Here is a 19,168-nt window from a genome sequence, read left to right on the forward strand (position 1 = left end):
GTTCCACATTCTCACCACTCTTTGGACAAAGTTTCTTCTGAATTCCCTACTGGATTTCTTGGTGACTATCTTAAGTTGATGTCCTCTAGTTATTCTCTTCCCCACAAGTGGAAACATTCTCTCTGTATCCACTCTATCAACATTTTTCATAATTTTAAAGACCTCTATTAGGTCACCCCTCAAACTTTTTTCAAGAAAAAAGATATCCAGCCTGTTCATCCTTTCTGGATATGTATACCCTTGCATTTCTGGTATCATTCTGGTGAATCTTCTCTGCACCCTCTCCAGTGCCTCTATATCCTTTTTATATGGCAACCAGCACTGTATTTGTACTCAAGATCCCTTTGTTCCTCTACCCCACCTAGACTCTCACTCTCCAAGTGATAAGTGACCTCCCTATTCTTCCTACCAAAATGTACTACCTCACATTTATCTGCGTTGAACTTAATTTGCCAATTATATGCCCATTCTGCAAGTTTATTAATGTCCTCCTGTAACTTGTTGCAGTCCTCAGTATCCCCCCAATTTGGTGTCATCTGCAAATTTAGAAATTGTTTGATTCCCAAGTCTAAATCATTAATGTAAATTGTGACCAGCAGTGGTCCCAGCACTGATCCTTGTATTCTAACTTGGCCATACTTCACTGTTCCTTCAGCGTCCCTGGTTCGATAATTAAAATGTTTAGGTAAATGTCGTACGCTTGTTGCAAGACCCCTTTCTGATATTGGGCTGTCCCAGTGCTTGACTTTCTGCATAAATCAACTCTCCCAGCAACTTGTGGTGCTAAGAGGCAGAAAGGACTGGTCAGCAATGCTGTTTAAAGGGTTAACATACTACATGCAGGTTAATTTCTGGTTTGACATTTGAGGCTGTTGGTTAACTTCTGGGTTTTTGGGGGTCTGTTTTCTGTCTGAAAACTTAATTCTACAGTAAACTCTTCCTGAAAACATACTGCTCGGAAGGTAACTGAAGTTAATTTTGTACAAATATCATCCAGAATGTATATGAACAGAGTTAAGCAAGACTTCTAACAAGGTGAAATGTTTTAAACATTATCTTGAATTTACACAATTTAAGAATTCACGAACTTTATGAAAAGCCACGTCTAAAGCAAACACCGAGAATTGATGATGCAGGTCTCCTTCTAGTTAGTTGTCCAAATGCTGATAGTCATTTACTCAAGTTAGCTTTAACTGCAAATTATATGTATGAGTAAGCAATTCATTATTCTTAATGTATTCACAAAGAAAATAACCCGTCAGTGTGCACACATTTCAATGTCAAGCAAACAGCAATATTTAGTAGAGACTGTCAGGACTTCAGCTGCAGCACTGCTACTGGTCCCTTCAAATTTTGTTTTTGAAATCCAATCAGCAGTTAAAAAAAGATAGTACAACATAAAGGCTACATGGTTAATATGGTCTTAAAAAGAGAGATATACTGGTATCTATACAAGAACATAAATGCTCAAAGGAAAATGTGAATCAAACCAAAATGAATTTCAAACTTCCAACGTTTTATTAAGTTATAACATTACTACAGTGAAAACACAGATGTGGTGACTCTGCACAGTGACTGATTTATGGAACATCAGAAAGGCTGTGTTCTATCATGAGTTGGCATAGCAAACGAGTGCATGTGGAATCAGACATCTCTCACTTCTGTTGAACACATTACTGAACTTATCGTGCATTAACCTGGAAGAAGAAAAAGAACCCAAATTATGAAATATTTGTTGCATTCAAAGCCATGAATAGAATTTACATGTGAAAAACATTTTTCTAAAACTATTTTTGATCTTAAAACTCAACACAAACATCAAATCTTGAACTGCATTAATTACTGATATAAGTGAGTTGACTGAGAATGGCAACAAAAACAATTCTTCATTTACTTCCACATCATTGGTATCAGACCATTTTACTGCTTATTTTATCTCAAGATTAAGCTTTTGGAGCACTATAACTGACCCCCCCCCCCCCCCCATACAGTAAGAATAAAAAATAATTACCACATCATCAATCTTCAGGATACTACGAACGGTTTCTGTAGCTAGTGTCAGGGCACTGAGGGAGACCAGCAGAGGCTGCACAACCAGCTCCTCCAGAATATTAGAAATACCACCCTGAAAAACAAATTAACGAATGAGAAACAATTCACAGATTCTGGTTGCAACCATTTTTCTTCAATATGTACAAGTAACAGGAATGAAAATCTCACCTTTCTGACATTAATTCCTGCAGTCTTTTCTCCCTGTGCATGTCTATTTCTCAGCTCTGTCACAGTGGAAATGGGATTAAGACCTGCATTTTCAGCCAAAGTAGATGGGATAATTTCTAAGGCATCAGCAAATGCACGTACACAGTATGCCTCCATGCCACTAAGAGTACGGGAGTAATCAGTCAAACGTAGCGCCAGCTCAATCTCAGGAGCTCCACCTCCAGCAATCAAAGCCCTGTTAAAAAGAGATTCACTTACTGGATTGTGCAATAATTTGTTTTATACAGTGCTGATTCCATCAGTGTATTCACCAGGACAAGTGGAATGCTTTATTCTGGGTATGGTCCTGCACATTATCCTCCTTTAATTATGCTGGGCAGTTCATGGTGGTGTAAATTTTAAACATGAAGTGCCTGAAATAATGGGATTCAATGGGCCAGACAGCTTTTTTCTCAATTCATACTATGTTTTTAAAACATGGTCAAGTATCAATTCAGAATTCTCCTGAGCTTTTCATGGTGTGATCTCCCATGAACATGTAAATTGCAGAAAAGTCAAAGTGAATGCACTCTGTATTGTCGATCATCAGGCTCGTGTTGATAGGCATTGTTCAGACAAAAGAAAATCAAATAGCTAGAGCATCGATTTTCTGCAACACCGGGAGAAGCCATACATTTCTGAAATACAATTTTAAAAAGCAGCACTCGCAACAATCCAGAAAAGTCCAGATGTGATTAAAGAATTTAAACAAAAAATCAAACACAAGTGCAACAAGGTGACCAAATAACTCCCATTATTGGTCAAATGGTTAACTCCCATTCAGAAGGCATGCTTTTGAATTCCAGCCTCAGATATTTAAACTCAAACACTTGCCCTAGTACTGACTATATAATGGAATTACTCCCTCTGTTTGAATGACTTAAATGTATAAACTGATTAACAGTAAATATTTTTTTTTTTAAATCCCAATTTATGTTCATTAGAATAAAAGAGCAATACAGGAAAATTACCTTTTCTTTACCAAGCAGCGAATGACACAGAGAGCATCATGAATGGAACGCTCGGCCTCTTCCATTACCAATTTATTGGACCCACGGACCACTATGGATACCGTTTTCCCTGGGTTTGCACAGCCAGTAATCTACAACAAAGTGCTCATCATTTTAGTGTAATTAAGGCAACTACAATTACATCCAATATTGAAGCTTCAGTGCAGCTTATATAAAATGGAAGCACTTAAAACAAATCTGCTGCTAGCTTCCAAATGTGTTGTTTATTATTACCTTAATCAGTTTGCCAGAACCATTCAAACGGATTTCTTCTGCCAGCTCTGCAGTGCCCAACATGTCTGGTGTGAACTGGTCAACATGGGCAACTGGTTTTATGCCAAGAGTCTACAAAGAAAAAGAATATTTAATAGATTTTAAGTAATGACCAAAAAGAGAACAGAAATTAAAAATTGACAGTATGTTAATTTTGCAATTAAATCTAAACGGCTTTAGTCGCACAACTATCTCATAAGCCTCTTTTACCTTACAGATGAATTCAATATCTTCTCTCTCAATATCTTTGATCACCATAATCTTCATCTTATTGAGGAAGTGGAGGGCCAGGTCACTAAGTGCATCCCTGCAACAAGCATTAATAGTGTTAATGTTGACTGGAATGACCAAGAATGAAGGAACAAAACATTTAGAAATGGCTTTAATACATGGTTACAGGAATGATGCAAAAAAAGTCACCTGACAATTAGTCCAACTTTTTTTTGCACTCAAAGGTCTCGAAAGAGGTAATTGCTCAGGGATAGAATGCAGATGTTTTTGACGCCCAGCATCAGTAACGAGTACTCCCAGGTAAAATACAGCACAGGCCACTTCCAGCATGCATTTCCTACATCAGCAACCCTTATGGTCTTTCAGTAATACTGTTAATTTGTGAATAGTTTGCACTTTGGACTTGCACCAACTAGAAGCCAGGTTGAAACTGACCAAACATTCTGCACAGGGCATTTACATATGGATCTTCCATGCTGGTCTATGCTACAAGTCTCAGGCAACAGATTGAGAAGTCATGGTGCTAACTAACTGCCCCATTCATGCTCCAATTAAATCTTCAGTTTGAAAAATAACTCCCCAAAGTCCAATTTCAAATATGCCAAGTTGTATTTTACTCTATTCGCACATTCCCCAAGTCCCCCATAAATGGGGAGGGGGGGGTACGACAAGATGGCTGCTCTTAGGCTGGCAGTTCTATAGGGAGCTCCTCATTGCTTCACCTCAATCCATGAGAATCTGCTACCATCCTTCACCCTTTCTCTCCCAAATGTCCTTGCTTCCACTGTTCAAGTTCCCCTGGCTCTATTAGTTGGTGCATTTTAACCCCAACTGCAAGTTAACTGCTATTTTAAACCACCATTACCCACCCATACCCCAACACCTACTCTCTGCTTCTCTCAATGAGCTGCCGGATCTCTTCTCAAATTTGGCTTCCGAATTCCTAGACTTCTCTGGACATCAAGACTAAGCTTCTGCACTGGACTACACTGCAAGACACTTCTGCTATGTCTCTGATTTGCTGTTCTGCTGCTAAAGTTTTAAAGTAACTTTGGTCATCGACAGCCCTTCCTCCATCGCTGCTGTTCTCTGCTGAGCAAGGCGACTCGTTCTACTGGTTTTTCAGCTGTTAGTTTCTGGTTAGTGGTTTACATTTCTCTGCCGCTTCTGATCTATGGCGACCTCAAACTTCATCATCTTTCCAATTTTGCACACCTCCTGGATCCTCATTCCTATAGAAATAACCGATATCCTCCAATTCTCTACCCTTCAAATAGCTTCTGGATTTCACTCACCTGCTACATCTTTCTCTGAACTTGGACAACAGCTCGTCAATGCTTCATGCCAACTCCACCCTACCCAAGTCAACTTTATCCCTCCACAGGACCTCTAACTTTCTGGACTCCCTTCTATTGTCTTCTATCTATTCCGTTACTACCAGGAAATATGTATCCTAATAATTGCTACATAACCAGGCTTATGTAACTTGAATTTTCCATGTCCATTCACGTGCGCATTTTGGCTGCCGCTCCGGATCGGAACTGATCACTTCTATTTGCACTTTTTTCACCCCCTTTTTCTTTTCTCTCTACCCCTCCTTGACCGCTCTCTCCTGCAGTCATGCCTCCTTTCATTTCTCCGCCCTGGTACTCTGCCCTCCCAAATCCCTACCCCAACCCTTTTTCATTGCTCTTCGACCTTTCTACTCTGCTGTCGCCATCTCAGGCTTGACTCCTTTTTAGATAAGCCTACAGCTTCCTTCTGTGCCTTTCTTGGCATCCTCCGAAGGGCCCATCAAGGCCTCCTCACAAGCAGCAACCCCAACTGTCCCATTTTACTCGCTCGCCAACCTTCCAGCCCAGCACACCAGCTGGGGGCTAATCTTGACAATCTCCTTCCAATCCAACTCACCGCTTCCAGTGCTGACCCTGTGGACTCTGCCAGTGGATCAGTCATCATCGCCCCTCTTCGCATCACCATCCAGAATGTCCAGTCGCTTGTGAACAAGGCCCTTGCCATCCATGAGCTTACCGTGGATGATTGCATCGACATCATGGCCTTGACGGAAACCTGGCTGAGGGGCGATAACACCTTACCCCTAAAAGGAAGCCTCCCCGTCTGGCTATCTTACACCACTTGCCCCACCCAGACCATCGCAATGGCGGTGTGGCTCTCATCACCAAATCACACCCTGGTCTGTCCCCCGCCTCCTCCTTTGAGCATCTCACCTTGTTCCACCCTTCTCACCTCATTTAAAATTCTCATTGTCTACCACCCACCCAAGTACCATAAAATTTTTCTCACCAAGGTATATTCACTGCTTTACTTCCTCAGCCTCTGCACAGAGCGACTTCTCATCTTCGGTGATTTTAACCTCCATCTCAATTCATCAGACTCTCTCCTCAGAGTTCACTGCCCTCCTATCCTCCCTTAATCTCTCCCTCCATGTAAACTCACCAACCCATATTCACGGCCACCCCCTTGACCTTGCCATCTCACGTGGCCTTGCTACACCCATCGTGTCAATCACAGATAAGGCCACCTCGGACCACTTCCCTGTATTACTCTCCACCCACTTCTCCCAGCACCCACAACCCTACATAATTCTGTGTCCGTCCCTGGAAAATACTCCCTCCCAACTCACTTACAACTGCACTTACGAAATCCCAACTGTCCAGCCTTTGGTCCTCCATTCACCATGACATTTCTGCAGCTACCGATCTGCTCAACCACACCCACACTTTTGATGCCCGAGTCCCTATTAAAACCATTATTCTCTCACCCTGGAACAGCCCTCATTTTCGCTCAGACTTGAATGGATATGGCAGACAACCGATTTAGCCATTCAACGCCAGATCTGGCTGGACCACAAAGCATCATCAGGTCCTGCACTCGTCTGCCAAAACTGCTCACTATTCCAGGATCATTCTGGAATGCAAAGATAACCCCGAGTTTCTTTTCTCTACTGCAAAGGGTTGTCTTAAACCTCTTTCCAGTTTCCTTCACCCTCACCAACAAGTGCGAGGAGCGCATGGACTTCTTTGTCACCAAGATTGAGACCATTCGATCTGCCACTTCCCTTCCTTCACCTAGCCTACCGGGCGGGCCAAGCTTCCTCTCGGGTTCCCCCCGGCCCTAGGCCTGAACATGCATCTTTCTCCAGTTTCTCTCCGATCTCCCTTTATATCCTCTCCACGCTCATCTTGTCCCCGAGACTCACTTCCTGCTTCTTCGACTCTATGCCCACTAAACTGCTGACCACCCAACTTCCTTTTCTGGCTCCCATGTTAGCCGACATTGTTAACGGTTCGCTCTCTTCAGGTACTGCCCCCTTCCTTCAAATCTGCCGTCATCACCCCTCTCCTCAAAAAAAACCCTTGACCCCTCCATCCTTGCAAACTACCGTCCCATCTCCAACCTCCCTTTCCTCTCCAAAGTCCTTGAACGTGTTGTCGCCTCCCAAATCCGTGCCAATCCTTCCCAGAACTCCATGTTTGAATCCCTCCAATCAGGTTTCTGCCCCTGCCACAGTAGTGAAACAGCTCTCATCAAAGTCAAAAATGACATCCTATGTGACTGTGACAAAGGTAAACTTCCTCGTCCTTCTCGACCTGTCTGTAGCCTTTGACATGGTTGACCACTCCATCGCCTCTCCACTGTCGTCCAGCTGGATCCATTCTTACCTATCTAATTGTAGCCAGAGAATCAACTGCAACATCTTCTCTTCCTGCTCCTATATAGTTACCTCTGGGGTCCTCCAAGGATCTATCCTTGGCCCCCTCCTATTTATCACCTACATGCTGCCCCATGGCAACATCATCCGAAAACACAGCGTCAGTTTCCACATGTACGCTGATGACACCCAGCTCTACCTCACCACTTCTCAGACCCCTCCACTGTCTCTAAATTGTCAGACTGCTTGTCTGATGAGTAAAAATTTCCTCCAACTAAATATTGGGAACACCAAAGCCATTGTCTTTGGTCCCCGCCACAAACTCCGTTCCCTAGCCACCGATTCCAGCCCACCCTAGCATCTGTCCGAGGCTGATCCAGACTGTTTGCAACCTTGGTGTCATATGACCCTGAAATGAGCTTCTGACCACACATCCGCGCCATAACTAAAACCATCTATTTCCACCTCTAACGATGCCCATCTTCGCCCCGCCTCAGCTCATCTGCTACAAAACTCTCATTCCATGCCTTTGTTACCTCTAGACTTGATTATTCCAACGCACTCCCGGCTGGCCTCCCACATTCTACCCTACGTAAACTTGAGCTCATCCAAAGCTCGGCTGCCCGTGTCCCAACTCGCACCAAGTCCCGTTCACCCATCACCCCTGTGCTTGCCAACCTACACTGGTTCCCGGTTACGCAATGCCTCAATTTTAAAATTCTCATCCTTGTTTTCAAATCCCTCCATGGCCTCGCCCCTCCCCATCTCTGTAATCATCTCCAGCCCCACAACCAACCAACCCCCACAACCCGAGAAATCTGCGCTCCTCTAATTCTGGCCCTCTTAAGCACCCCCGATTTTTAATCGCTCAACCATTGGTGGCCGTGCTTCAGCTGCTTGGGCCCCAAGCTCTGGAATTCCCTCCCTAAACCTCCCTACTTCACCGTTCTCTTTTAATACACTCCTTAAAACCTATCTTTGACATCTGCCCCAATTTCTCCTTATGTGGCACGGTGTCTAGTCCTGTGCAACGCCTTGGGACTTTTTACCACGTTAAATGCACTATATAAATACAGTTGTTGTCTGCGTGATCAGAATAATCTACCATTCTATTTTAGTTTATATGAAATGAAAGTATGGCCAGCTGCGTAAATCTGTAACACATCACAATATCCTATACTTTCCCAGTTAAATTAAAAAGGAAGTTATGTTTTGATGTTCATGTTTATGTTCACAATCTATGAAATCAAAGCTGCCGAAGATTAGAGTAATCCTCATGTTTTTAAATCAGTGTTTTTCCCCTCTGTCGGCCCCATCCTCTGCAAGACACCTGCAACAATGTTGCCATAAACAGTTACCCACATAGATAGGAACAGCACAAGTACATGCTATACCAGTCCAAAGCAAAGTACCTCGCTGCACCAGCACACCACATAACCAGACGACCCTTTTTTTTTAAAAAGCAGCAGTCACATCTTACTAAAAAAATTACCTCAGAATTGATTTCTGTATCAGCAGAACGTTGCACCCAGCTTTTTTAATCTGTTTCACCAAGTTCAAAATGTAGGCTCTCTCTTCACGCAATACACGGTCCATCTGAGCATAGTCAGAAACTACAATCTGACTTTCCATCTACAGAATGAAATAAAAAGAGGAATCTTTTAGCTACAATCACTAGAAATGCAGTAGATAGGATGACATTTTGGAAACAATATCACCAGTTGTCCGATGGCTTAGTGGGTAAATGTATTCTGTTCTGTAGAACCATCCTGACTGAGTGAGTGTCATGGTCCGAGCTTTAATCCCTGATCTTTGCGGAGGTGGCTCAAAGACATGGCAGCAGTTGAGTGGTGCATTTGGTCTCAACCAGGCGAAAAGGCACAGGAAAAAATATCCAGTGACTCCTGATGAGTGCATAACGTAGACATCAGTTGAAGACAAAACTGGGTTCATCTAAATTGTCTCCTCTCAATTCCATAGCCAACAAACCATCCCTGGGTATGTCCTGTCCCACCGGCAGGACAGACCCACCAGGGGTGGCGACACAGTGGTATACAGTCGGGAAGGAGTGGCCCTGGGAGCCCTCAACATTGACTTCGGACTTTGTGAAGTCTCATGGCTTCACGTCAAGCATGGGCAAGAAAACCTCCTGCTGATTACCACCTACCGCCCTACCTCAGCTGATGAATCAGTACTCTGCCACGTTGAACACCACTTGGAAGAAGCACTGAGAGTAGCAAGGGCGCAGAATGTCCTCTGTGTGGGGGACTTCAATGTCCATCACCAAGAATGGCTCAGTAGCAAGACTACTGACCAAACTGTCAGAGTCCTGAAGGACATAGCTGCCAGTCTGGGCCTGTGACAGGTGATGAGCGAAACAACACGAGGGAAAAACCTACTTCACCTCGTCCTCACCAATCTACCTGTCGCAGATGCATCTGTCCATGACAGTATTGGTAGCAGTGACCAGCGCACAGTCATTGTGGAGACAAAGTCCCGTCTTCACACTGAGGACACCCTCCATCCTGTTGCACTACCAGCGTGCTAAATGGGATAGATTCAGAACAGATATAGCAGCTCAAAACTGGGCATCCATGAGGGGCTGTGGGCCATCAGCAGCAGCAGAATTCTATTCCACCACAATCTGTAACCGCATGACCTGGCATATCCCTCACTCTACCATTACCATCAAGCCAGGGGACCAACCCTGGTTCACTGAGTGTAGAAGAGCATGCCAGGAGCAGCACCAGGTGCCTACCTGGGGAAGCTGCAACACAGGACTATATGCATGCTAAAAAGCGGAAGCAGCATGCTATAGACAGGGCTAAGCGATCCCACAATCAACGGATCAGATCAAAGCTCTGCAGTCCTGCCACATCCAATCATGAATGGTGGTGGACCATTAAATAACTAACAGGAGAAGGAGGCTCCATGAATATCCCCATTCTCAATGATGGTAGAACCCAGCGCGAGTGCAAAAGACAAGGCTGAAGCGTTTGCAACCATCTTCAGCCAGAAGTGCAGAGTGGATGATCCATATCATCCTCCTCCTGAGGTCCCCACCATCACAGAAGCCAGTCTTCAACCAATTCGATTCACTCCATGTGATAGCAAGAAACGGCTCAGCGCACTGGATACAGCAAAGGCTATGGGCCCTGACGACATCCCGGCTATCGTGCTGAAGACTTGTGCTCCAGAACTAGCCGCGCCTCTAGCCAAGCTGTTCCAGTACAGCTACAACACTGGCGCCTATTAGACAATGTGGAAAACTGCCCAGGTGTGTCCTGTCCACAAAAAGCAGGACAAATCCAATCCGGCCAATTACCTCCCCATCAGTCTCCTCTCAATCAGCAGCAAAGTAATGGAAGGGGTCATCGACAGTGCGATCGAGCGGCACTTACTCACTAATAACCTGCTCACTGATGCTCAGTTTGGGTTCCGCCAAGACAACTCAGCTGCCGACCTCATTACAGCCTTGGTCCAATCCCAGACAAAGGAGCTGAATTCCAGAGGTGAGGCGAGTGACTGCCCTTGACATCAAGGCAGCATTTGACCGAGTGTGGCATCAAGGAGCCCTAGTAAAACTGAAGTCAATTGGAATCGGGGGGGGGGGGGGTGGGGGGGGGGGGCGCGGGGGGATGAACTCTCCACTGGCTGGAGTCATACCTAGCACAAAGATGGTTGTGGTGATTGAAGGTCAATCATTACAGCCACAGGACATCGCTGCAGGAGTTCCTCAGGGCAGTGTCGTAGGCCCGATCATCTTCAGTTGCATCATCAATGACCTTCCCTCCAACAGGTGGTCAGAAATGGGGATGTTCGCTGATGATTGCAGTGTTCAGTGCCATTCACAACTCCTCAAGTAATGAAGCAGTCCATGCGTGCATGCAACAAGACCTGGACAACGTTCAGGCTTGGGCTGATAAGTGGCAGGTAACATTCGCGCCACACAAGTGCCGGGCAACGACTATCTCCAACAAGCGAGAGTCTAAACACTGCCCCTTGGCATTCAATGGCTTTACCATCACCAAATTCCCCACCATCAACATCCTGGGGATCACCATTGACCAGAAACCTAACTGGACCAGCCACATAAATACTGTGGCAACAAGGGCAGGTCAGAGGCTAGGTATTCTGCGGCGAGTGTCTCCCCAAAGCCTTTCCACCATCTACAAGGCACAAGTCAGGAATGTGATGGAATACTCTCCACTTGCCTGGATGAGTGCAGCTCCAACAACACTCAAGAAGCTCGACACCATCCACGACAAAGCAGCCCTCTTGATTGGCACCCCATCCACCACCTTAAACATTCACACCCTCCACTACCGGCATACTGTGGCTGCAGTGTGTACCATCTACAAGATGCAGTGCAGCAACTCGTCAAGGCTTCTTCGGCAGCACCTCCCAAACCCGCGACCTCTTCCACCTACAAGGACAAGGGCAGCAGGCGCATGGGAACAGCACCACCTCCAAGTCATCCTGACTTAGAAGTATATCGCCGATCCTTCATTGTCGCTGGGTCAAAATCCTGGAACTCCCTCCCTAACAGCACTGTGGGAGTACCATCACCACACGGACTGCAGCGGTTCAAGAAGGTGGCTCACCACCACCTTAGAGGGCAATTAGGGATGGGCAATAAATGCTGGCCTTGCCAGTGACGCCCACATCCCATAAAAACGAATTAAAAAAAACAATTCACTATCTAGGCTCACATGAGGAATAGCCACTTGGGAAAAGTATGGAGGATTGCCAGCACTTGAGGAACCTCATCCCAGCAAGATCAACATCTTCAGGAAAGGAAAGAAGGAAAAGAATTTACAGAAAATAAAAATAGACAACCACCACAACCATTTAAACATGTCTTAATAGATGCGGATCTGCATCTACAATTACATGAGAAGTTCCTGATCTTGTGCACGGTGACTCTTGCCTCGAGTCAGAAGGTTGTGCATTCAAGTCCTACTCCAGGGATTGAGCACAAAATCTACGCTGATACTCCACTGCAGTACTGAGGGAAAGTGTTCAATGAAATGTACATACCAAATTTAATATTTAACAGATGGTTACTGGACAAAACCACAGCTGAAAATACCAACCGTTACGTAGTCCGAACCTTTGCAAGGACAATTACCCGATGTCAACCCACCAACAAGCAACTCACTGTGCCAGAAGCCAGATGCAAGAGAAATTTTATGTTTTACATGGAATAAAAAGGTGGGGGACAAAACAACCAACTGCCGGTCTGAAAAAAGGTCCACAGCGCAGATGGGAAGACTATGAGGCACAAGCTCTGATCCCAAATGCTTGGAATTTGATGCATTTCTCATGCTCCATCATGATAAACAATTGTAAAACTAAGGGATGTAGTCCAATACTAGTACAACTGCATCTCATGCAGAGTAATCAGCAACATGCATTTATATAGCAGTTTAACATAAGTACCGTCCCAAATTAAATCTAATGTGCTGGGGAATGGGGAGCCAATGTAGGTCAGTGAGGACTGGGGTGAAGGGCAACTAGAACAGGACACATGAAGAGTTTTGCACAAGTGCTGGAGTAGGATTTAAGGCTGCAGGTGACGATCAGTATGTAAAGGCCAAGACTAACTCACATTCATGGCTTTGTAGGGGGTGGTAGACTCGCCCCAGGCCAGAGTGTGGCTCGAACGTTCCACATGGATGAATGTGAAAAGAACGCTTTCAGCATCTGTGCCATTTGAGTTATCATCTTCATTAGGCAATGATTTAATTGGCATAAGTTATAGTCAGTATATTTAATAAGGAGAAAGCCAAGGCTGAAAATAAAGCCATTCTATTGGAAAATTTGCAGTCAGCTGAGGCAGGTGCAGGAACAGAGGCTTCACGCACCTTAAAAAGCCAGACTGCACACAAGCAGGGGGCCTGCTGCTTTAATTCAGCAGAGGCGTTTGGAGTGCCCAACTTCCCCAGATTGCCACTCGATATACATCTATCCAGGAGTACCTGGGTAGTGCGAGCAAAGCACAATTGGGAAGAGATTCAGCACAGTGACCCTACACGGAGAACGAGGTAGAGGCAGACAAAATTCTCTCCATTTTTTTTCTGGCAGAGAATGTCATTGGTCAAGCAGGAGCACTTGCTGCAATAAAATAATTGTACAATACCACACCTCATCCATACCAAGGTAGCTGTATGCATTTTATTTGCTCAAAGTGACAGGTCACATAATTGTGACCGTAACTCAGTAGAGTGAACTTTCTGCAGGCCATGGTTGCATTGGCTGCACAGCAGTCATCAGCAGCAAATGCCAGCAATCCGTCCAGGCATTGCTGCAGGACAGTTGTGGCAGTACAAGGCGGTTTGCCTGCACTGCCACCATTGTAATGCAAACACAGGCAATGCAAGGTCAGCTAGCTAATGTCACCTTCACAGAACTCAAACAGCTCGCCTATCGTGTTTCCTGATTCAATAGGCACAATGGCCAAGTTGCCGCAGTGGATTTCACTTCTCATGTGCCTGGAGAGACTGGTTGGCATTGTTTTGGGCAGTTCATCTGAGCAAGATGCCACAAGTATGGTTCTTGCCAAAGTCAACATGGATTTACCAAAGGTAAATTGTGCTTGACTAATCTACTGGAATTTTTTGAGGATGTAACTGGTAGAATAGATAAGGGAGAACCAGTGGATGTGGTGTATTTGGACTTTCCAGAAGGCTTTCGATAAGGTCCCGCATAAGAGGTACTGACTTGGATAGAGAACTGGTTGGCAGACAGGAAGCAAAGAGTTGGAATAAATGGGTCTTTTTCCAAGTGGCAGGCAGTGACTAGTGGGGTACCGCAGGGATCGGTCCTTGGACCCCAGCTATTCACAATATATATTAATGATCTAGACGAGGGAACTAGATGTAATATCTCCAAGTTTGCAGACGACACAAAGCTGGGTGGGCGTGTGTGCTGTGAGGAGGATGCCGAGAAACTCCGGTATGATTTGGACAGGTTGGGTGATTGGGCAGATGCAGTATAATGTGGACAAATGTGAGGTTATCCACTTTGGTGGCAAAAACAGGAAGGCAGATTATCTGAACGGCAATAGATTGGGAGAAGGGGAAGTGCAACGAGACCTGGGTGTCCTTGTGCACCAGTCGCTGAAGGGAAGCATGCAGGTGCAGCAGGCGGTTAAGAAGGCAAATGGTATGTTGGCCTTCGTAGCGAGGGGGTTCGAGTACAGGAACAAGGATGTCTTGCTGCAGTTGTACAGGGCCTTGGTCACACCACACCTTGAGTATTGTGTGTAGTTTTGGTCGCCTTATCTGAGGAAGGGTGCTCTTGCCATGGAAGGAGTGCAGTGAAGATTCACCAGGCTGATACCTGGGATGGCAGGAATGACGTACGAGGAGAGATTGGGTCGATTGGGCTTATACTCGCTGGAGTTTAGAAGAATGAGAGGGGATCTCATTGAAACTTATAAAATTCTAACAGGACTGGACAGACTAGATGCAGGATGTTCCCGATGGCGGGGAGTCCAGAACCAGGGGTCACAGTCTAAGGATAAGGGGTAAGCCATTTAGGACAGAGATGAGGGGGAATTTCTTTACCCAGAGAGTGAACAACATGTGGAATTCTCTACCACAGAAGGCAGTTGAGGCCAATTAATTAAATATATTCAAGAAGGAGTTAGATATATTTCTTAAGGCTAAAGGGATCAAGGGCTATGGGGAGAAGGCAGGGACAGGGTACTGAGTTTGGATGATCAGCCATGATCTCATTGAATGGCGGAGTAGGCTCGAGGGGCCGAATGGCCTACTCCTGCTCCTATCTTCTATGTTTCTATGTAAACCCACAATGGAGCAGTACTTACAAGCATCGGCTCCGAGAGGAAAGATATGACGGACCTAATGGTCTGCCTTGGTCAAATCACAAGAATCTCAATTATATCTCTTAATAGGAATGGGTAGTCAATGCAGCATTGTTAACAAGTTATTAAATTGTCTTATGATTGCTTTTTGAGAGCAAATCTACATTTTTAGCTAGTATGTAGATGTCCACTTCAAAGGGCGCCAACTCTGTTTACATTGATTGCTTAATATGTTTAGAAGACATAAAATTCAATAATTGGAATTAATCACCAAGCTAACAATCGGGTCTATTGCTGATGATACAAAGTTAGATGGAAAAGTAAGATGTGAGGAGGACACAAAGAGCCTGCAATAGGATATAGACAGGTTAAGTGAGTGGGCAATAAGGTGGCAGATGGAGTATAATGTGGGGAAATGTGAGGTTATTCACTTGGTGGGAAGAATAGAAAAACAGATCTTTTTTAAATGGTGAGAAACTATTAAATGTTGGTACGATAGCAAAATACTGCAGATGTTGGAAATCTGAAATAACAACAGAAAATGCTGGAAAAACTCAGCAGGTCAGGCAACATCCGTGGACAGAAATTTGAGTTGACGTTTTGGGTCGAACCCTTCTTCAAAACTGGAAAGAAAAGATAGATCGGAGGCAGGGCTGCGATCGGACAAAAGAATAAAAGAAACAAAAGAAGTAAAAAAGAGACAATAAAAGGTGTTAGAAGCTAGACGAGATGGTAATAGGCTGAGATTAGGTGTAAAGTGTACTGGCAGGGCAAGGGATAGCTGCCAGGTGTGAGAGCGAAACAAAAGGAAAGGGGGGGGGGGGGGGAGAAAGGAGTGGAAAAATTACAAGAAAAAATGAAATAGGGGCCGAGGTTATGATCTGAAATTGTTGAACTCGATATCGAGTCCGGAAGGCTGCAGAGTGCCTAATCGGAAGAGGAGGTGCTGTTCAGATGTTGGTGTTCAGAGATTTAGGTGTCCGAATACAAGAAACACAGAGAGTGAGCATGCAGTGAACAAGCAATTAGGAAGGCAAATGGCATGTTGGCCCTGCTAGAGGGTTGGAGTACAAGACTAAGCAAGTCTTGCTACAATTGTACAGGGCTCTGGTGAGACCACACCTGGAGTACCGTGCAATTTTGGTCTCCTTATTTAAGGAAGGATGCCTTAGAGGCAGTGCAACAAAGGTTCACTAGATTGATCCCTGGGATGAGAGGGTTGTCCTATGAGGTGAGATTGAGCCTGTACTCTCTTGAATTTAGAAGAATGAGAGGTGATCTCATTGAAAAATATAAGATTCTGAGGGAGACTGACAGGATAGATGCCAAGAGATTGTTTCCCCTGGCTGGAGAGTCTGGAACTAGGAGGCAGTCTCAGGATAAGGGGCCGGTCTTTTAAGACTGAGCTGAGGAGGAATTTCTTCACTCAGAGCTGTGAATCTTCGGAATTCTCCACCCCAAAGTGCTGTGGATGCTCAGTCATTGAGTATATTCAAGGCTGAGATAAGATTAGATTTCTGGACTCCAGAGAAATGAAGGGATAGGGCAGGAAAGTGGAGTTGAAGTCAAAGATCAGCAGTGACCTTATTGAATGGCGGGGCAGGCTCGAGGGGCCGTATGGCCTACTCCTGCTCCTAATTCTTGTGTTATCAGATCAGAAGTACTTGATGTGCAGCCTGTGCCATTTCCATTGCACATATTAGCAGAAGGGTTCATTGTTCACCCGCTGATCAGCAATCCCAGTTCCTTCAAGCATAGCGTCATATTTTTGTTAATAAGAATTGACATCTTGACTATGGAAGCAGACTTCTGTATTGAGCTCGAGTAAAATGCAATGAGAAGTGGCCTGAATCACAAGACTTTCCTTTGGGAGAGGCAAGAATGGGGGTTGGGAATGTGCCAATGCATTGTGGAAGCCACTTTCCATTGACATGAAGTGGCAGGATCACTGCACTCACATGCCCAAATTGATTTTTTTAAATGACGATATTGTTAAATCAGTTTCGCCACAAGGACTCCCTTTTTAAGGAGAGGGGGAAGGTCAATGCTGCTTTCCCCCTAGCATTTGCCAATGAGAATACATCCATTTACATGAATGAACAATCATACTCCAGTATTTTGATGCATCTTAAAACTATGCATCAGAAAAGATAGGAACAGGTTTAAGCTATAATGTGACTGCAACACAGAACTGATGGAAAAAAACAAGCTTCAAAACAGATTACTTTAATGAGATAACAATTCTATGCCAGAAACTACAGGTTCACGTGTGCCATTTTTTGGTATATACCATCCCGAATAAAAATCCATTCCAATACCACCTTTTATAAAACCACTTCTGGCCCTTTCAGTTTACACATTCTCAGAGATAGACATTCACAATAGACCTTCACACTTATACAAGCAAAAAAAACTGAGCTGCTGAGGACAGTTTTATAAAAAGGCAACATGTGGTTAGAGACATGGCATTTTCACAACTGCGTTCTGCTTTTCAAACTTTAATATCCAAAGCAATATCAAATTTTCTAAGTAATCACGTGTTAAGAAACTAAAGGCTGATCATGGTTTAATCCTTCATCCTAACTACAAAAAATGTACTTACATCAGTCTTTGGAGCAGACAAGCAGAACTGGATGAGCCCAATCTTAGCTTTTTCCACTCGGCTTACACCTGTGTTGACCACTCTCTGAGTCAGAACCAGTCCATTCACAAGTTCACAGTCATCAATAGTTCCTCTGCAACGCAGATTTTATTGTAAACATTTATTTCATTACAAAAAGACAAAGATTTTAAAAAGCACAAATGCCACTTGCAAAGACTTCCTGATACCTGCTGTCTGCCATGTGAAGGCTTAAACACATGCTTGCCAGAGCTTTAATGTCCAACTACTGACTATAGCTCAAAGGAAGGAGACTCTCTTTGGGTTCAAGGTGAGTCGCATGTGACACATCTGACGATGAAAGCTCTGAAGTGAGTAAACCTGCTGTGGCAGACTCAGTAATCCATTAACTGAGTCAGGCTGGTCTGTAGTACTCCAGAGCACTGTTGTTGATTGACCACCTAGCCTGACAAGAGAAGCTGTGCTAGTAGGCTGTACAGTTTTAGCTGGTTAGTCTCCTGTAGTGCCTCTGCATAGACTTAAAGGTCACTGGATGGGGAGCAGCAAGAACATTTGTAACACAGGGATCCCAAAGACAATCGAAACATCGCCATCAGCAAATTCAGCACAGACTGAGAATTAGGCCCGGGACCTGGTCTGTATACCCCTGCTACTGACTCAGTTACCATGGGGAGAGCTGTTAAGTCTCTTGTTTTAAAAAAGCACATTTTAACATAGAAACATAGAAGATAGGAGTAGGCCATTCGGCCCTTCGAGCCTGCTCCGCCATTCAACGAGGTCATGGCTGATCATCCAAACCCTAACACCCGGTCCCTACACCGACAGCCATCCCACCCAAGCCCTATCCCCGTAACCCCACGTATTTAATCCCCCCTAACACTAAGGGTCAATTTTTTTTTAATTTTTTTTATAAATCATGGCCAATCAACCTAACCCGCACATCTTTGGACTGTGGGAGGAAACCGGAGCACCCGGAGGAAACCCACGCAAACACGGGGAGAATGTGCAAACAGCAGCCTGGTAGCTCCAGCACTGAAATGATCAACTCTCAAAACAAACTGGACAAAAATCAACCAAAAGCGCACCAACCAATGAAGCTGTTAATGAAATAATGATCTAGAACAGATTCCCTCATCATGTTCTCCAACTGCATGTCAGAGTGCAAAAACATCCCTGCAATTCAAATATTGAACATATGAGAAAATTTCTGTAGAGTCAAAAGAAATTCAGGCAAAGGTTCCTCGTTAATTTGATGTCAACAGCAGCTTTGA

General features: G+C 44.6%; 1 protein-coding gene across 1 annotated transcript in view; it reads right to left on the reverse strand.

The window, feature by feature from the left end:
- Positions 1-1,495: 1,495 nt before the first annotated feature.
- Positions 1,496-19,168, reverse strand: part of cct4 (chaperonin containing TCP1, subunit 4 (delta)) — a 28,538-nt gene continuing 10,865 nt past the window's right edge. Inside the window, exons 7-14 of the mRNA XM_085981565.1 lie at positions 17,880-18,012; positions 8,939-9,078; positions 3,753-3,849; positions 3,504-3,614; positions 3,231-3,361; positions 2,221-2,455; positions 2,012-2,125; positions 1,496-1,697 (exon numbers count right to left, since the gene is read on the reverse strand). Of these exons, the coding sequence (XP_085837691.1) occupies positions 1,683-1,697; positions 2,012-2,125; positions 2,221-2,455; positions 3,231-3,361; positions 3,504-3,614; positions 3,753-3,849; positions 8,939-9,078; positions 17,880-18,012 (976 nt within the window). The 3' untranslated portion in view covers positions 1,496-1,682. The remainder of the gene's footprint in view (positions 1,698-2,011; positions 2,126-2,220; positions 2,456-3,230; positions 3,362-3,503; positions 3,615-3,752; positions 3,850-8,938; positions 9,079-17,879; positions 18,013-19,168) is intronic.

Source organism: Somniosus microcephalus, chromosome 3 (genome assembly GCF_052327205.1).
Source record: "Somniosus microcephalus isolate GS21.2 chromosome 3, FLI_Smic_1.0, whole genome shotgun sequence".
In the NCBI taxonomy this organism is placed as follows: domain Eukaryota; kingdom Metazoa; phylum Chordata; class Chondrichthyes; order Squaliformes; family Somniosidae; genus Somniosus; species Somniosus microcephalus.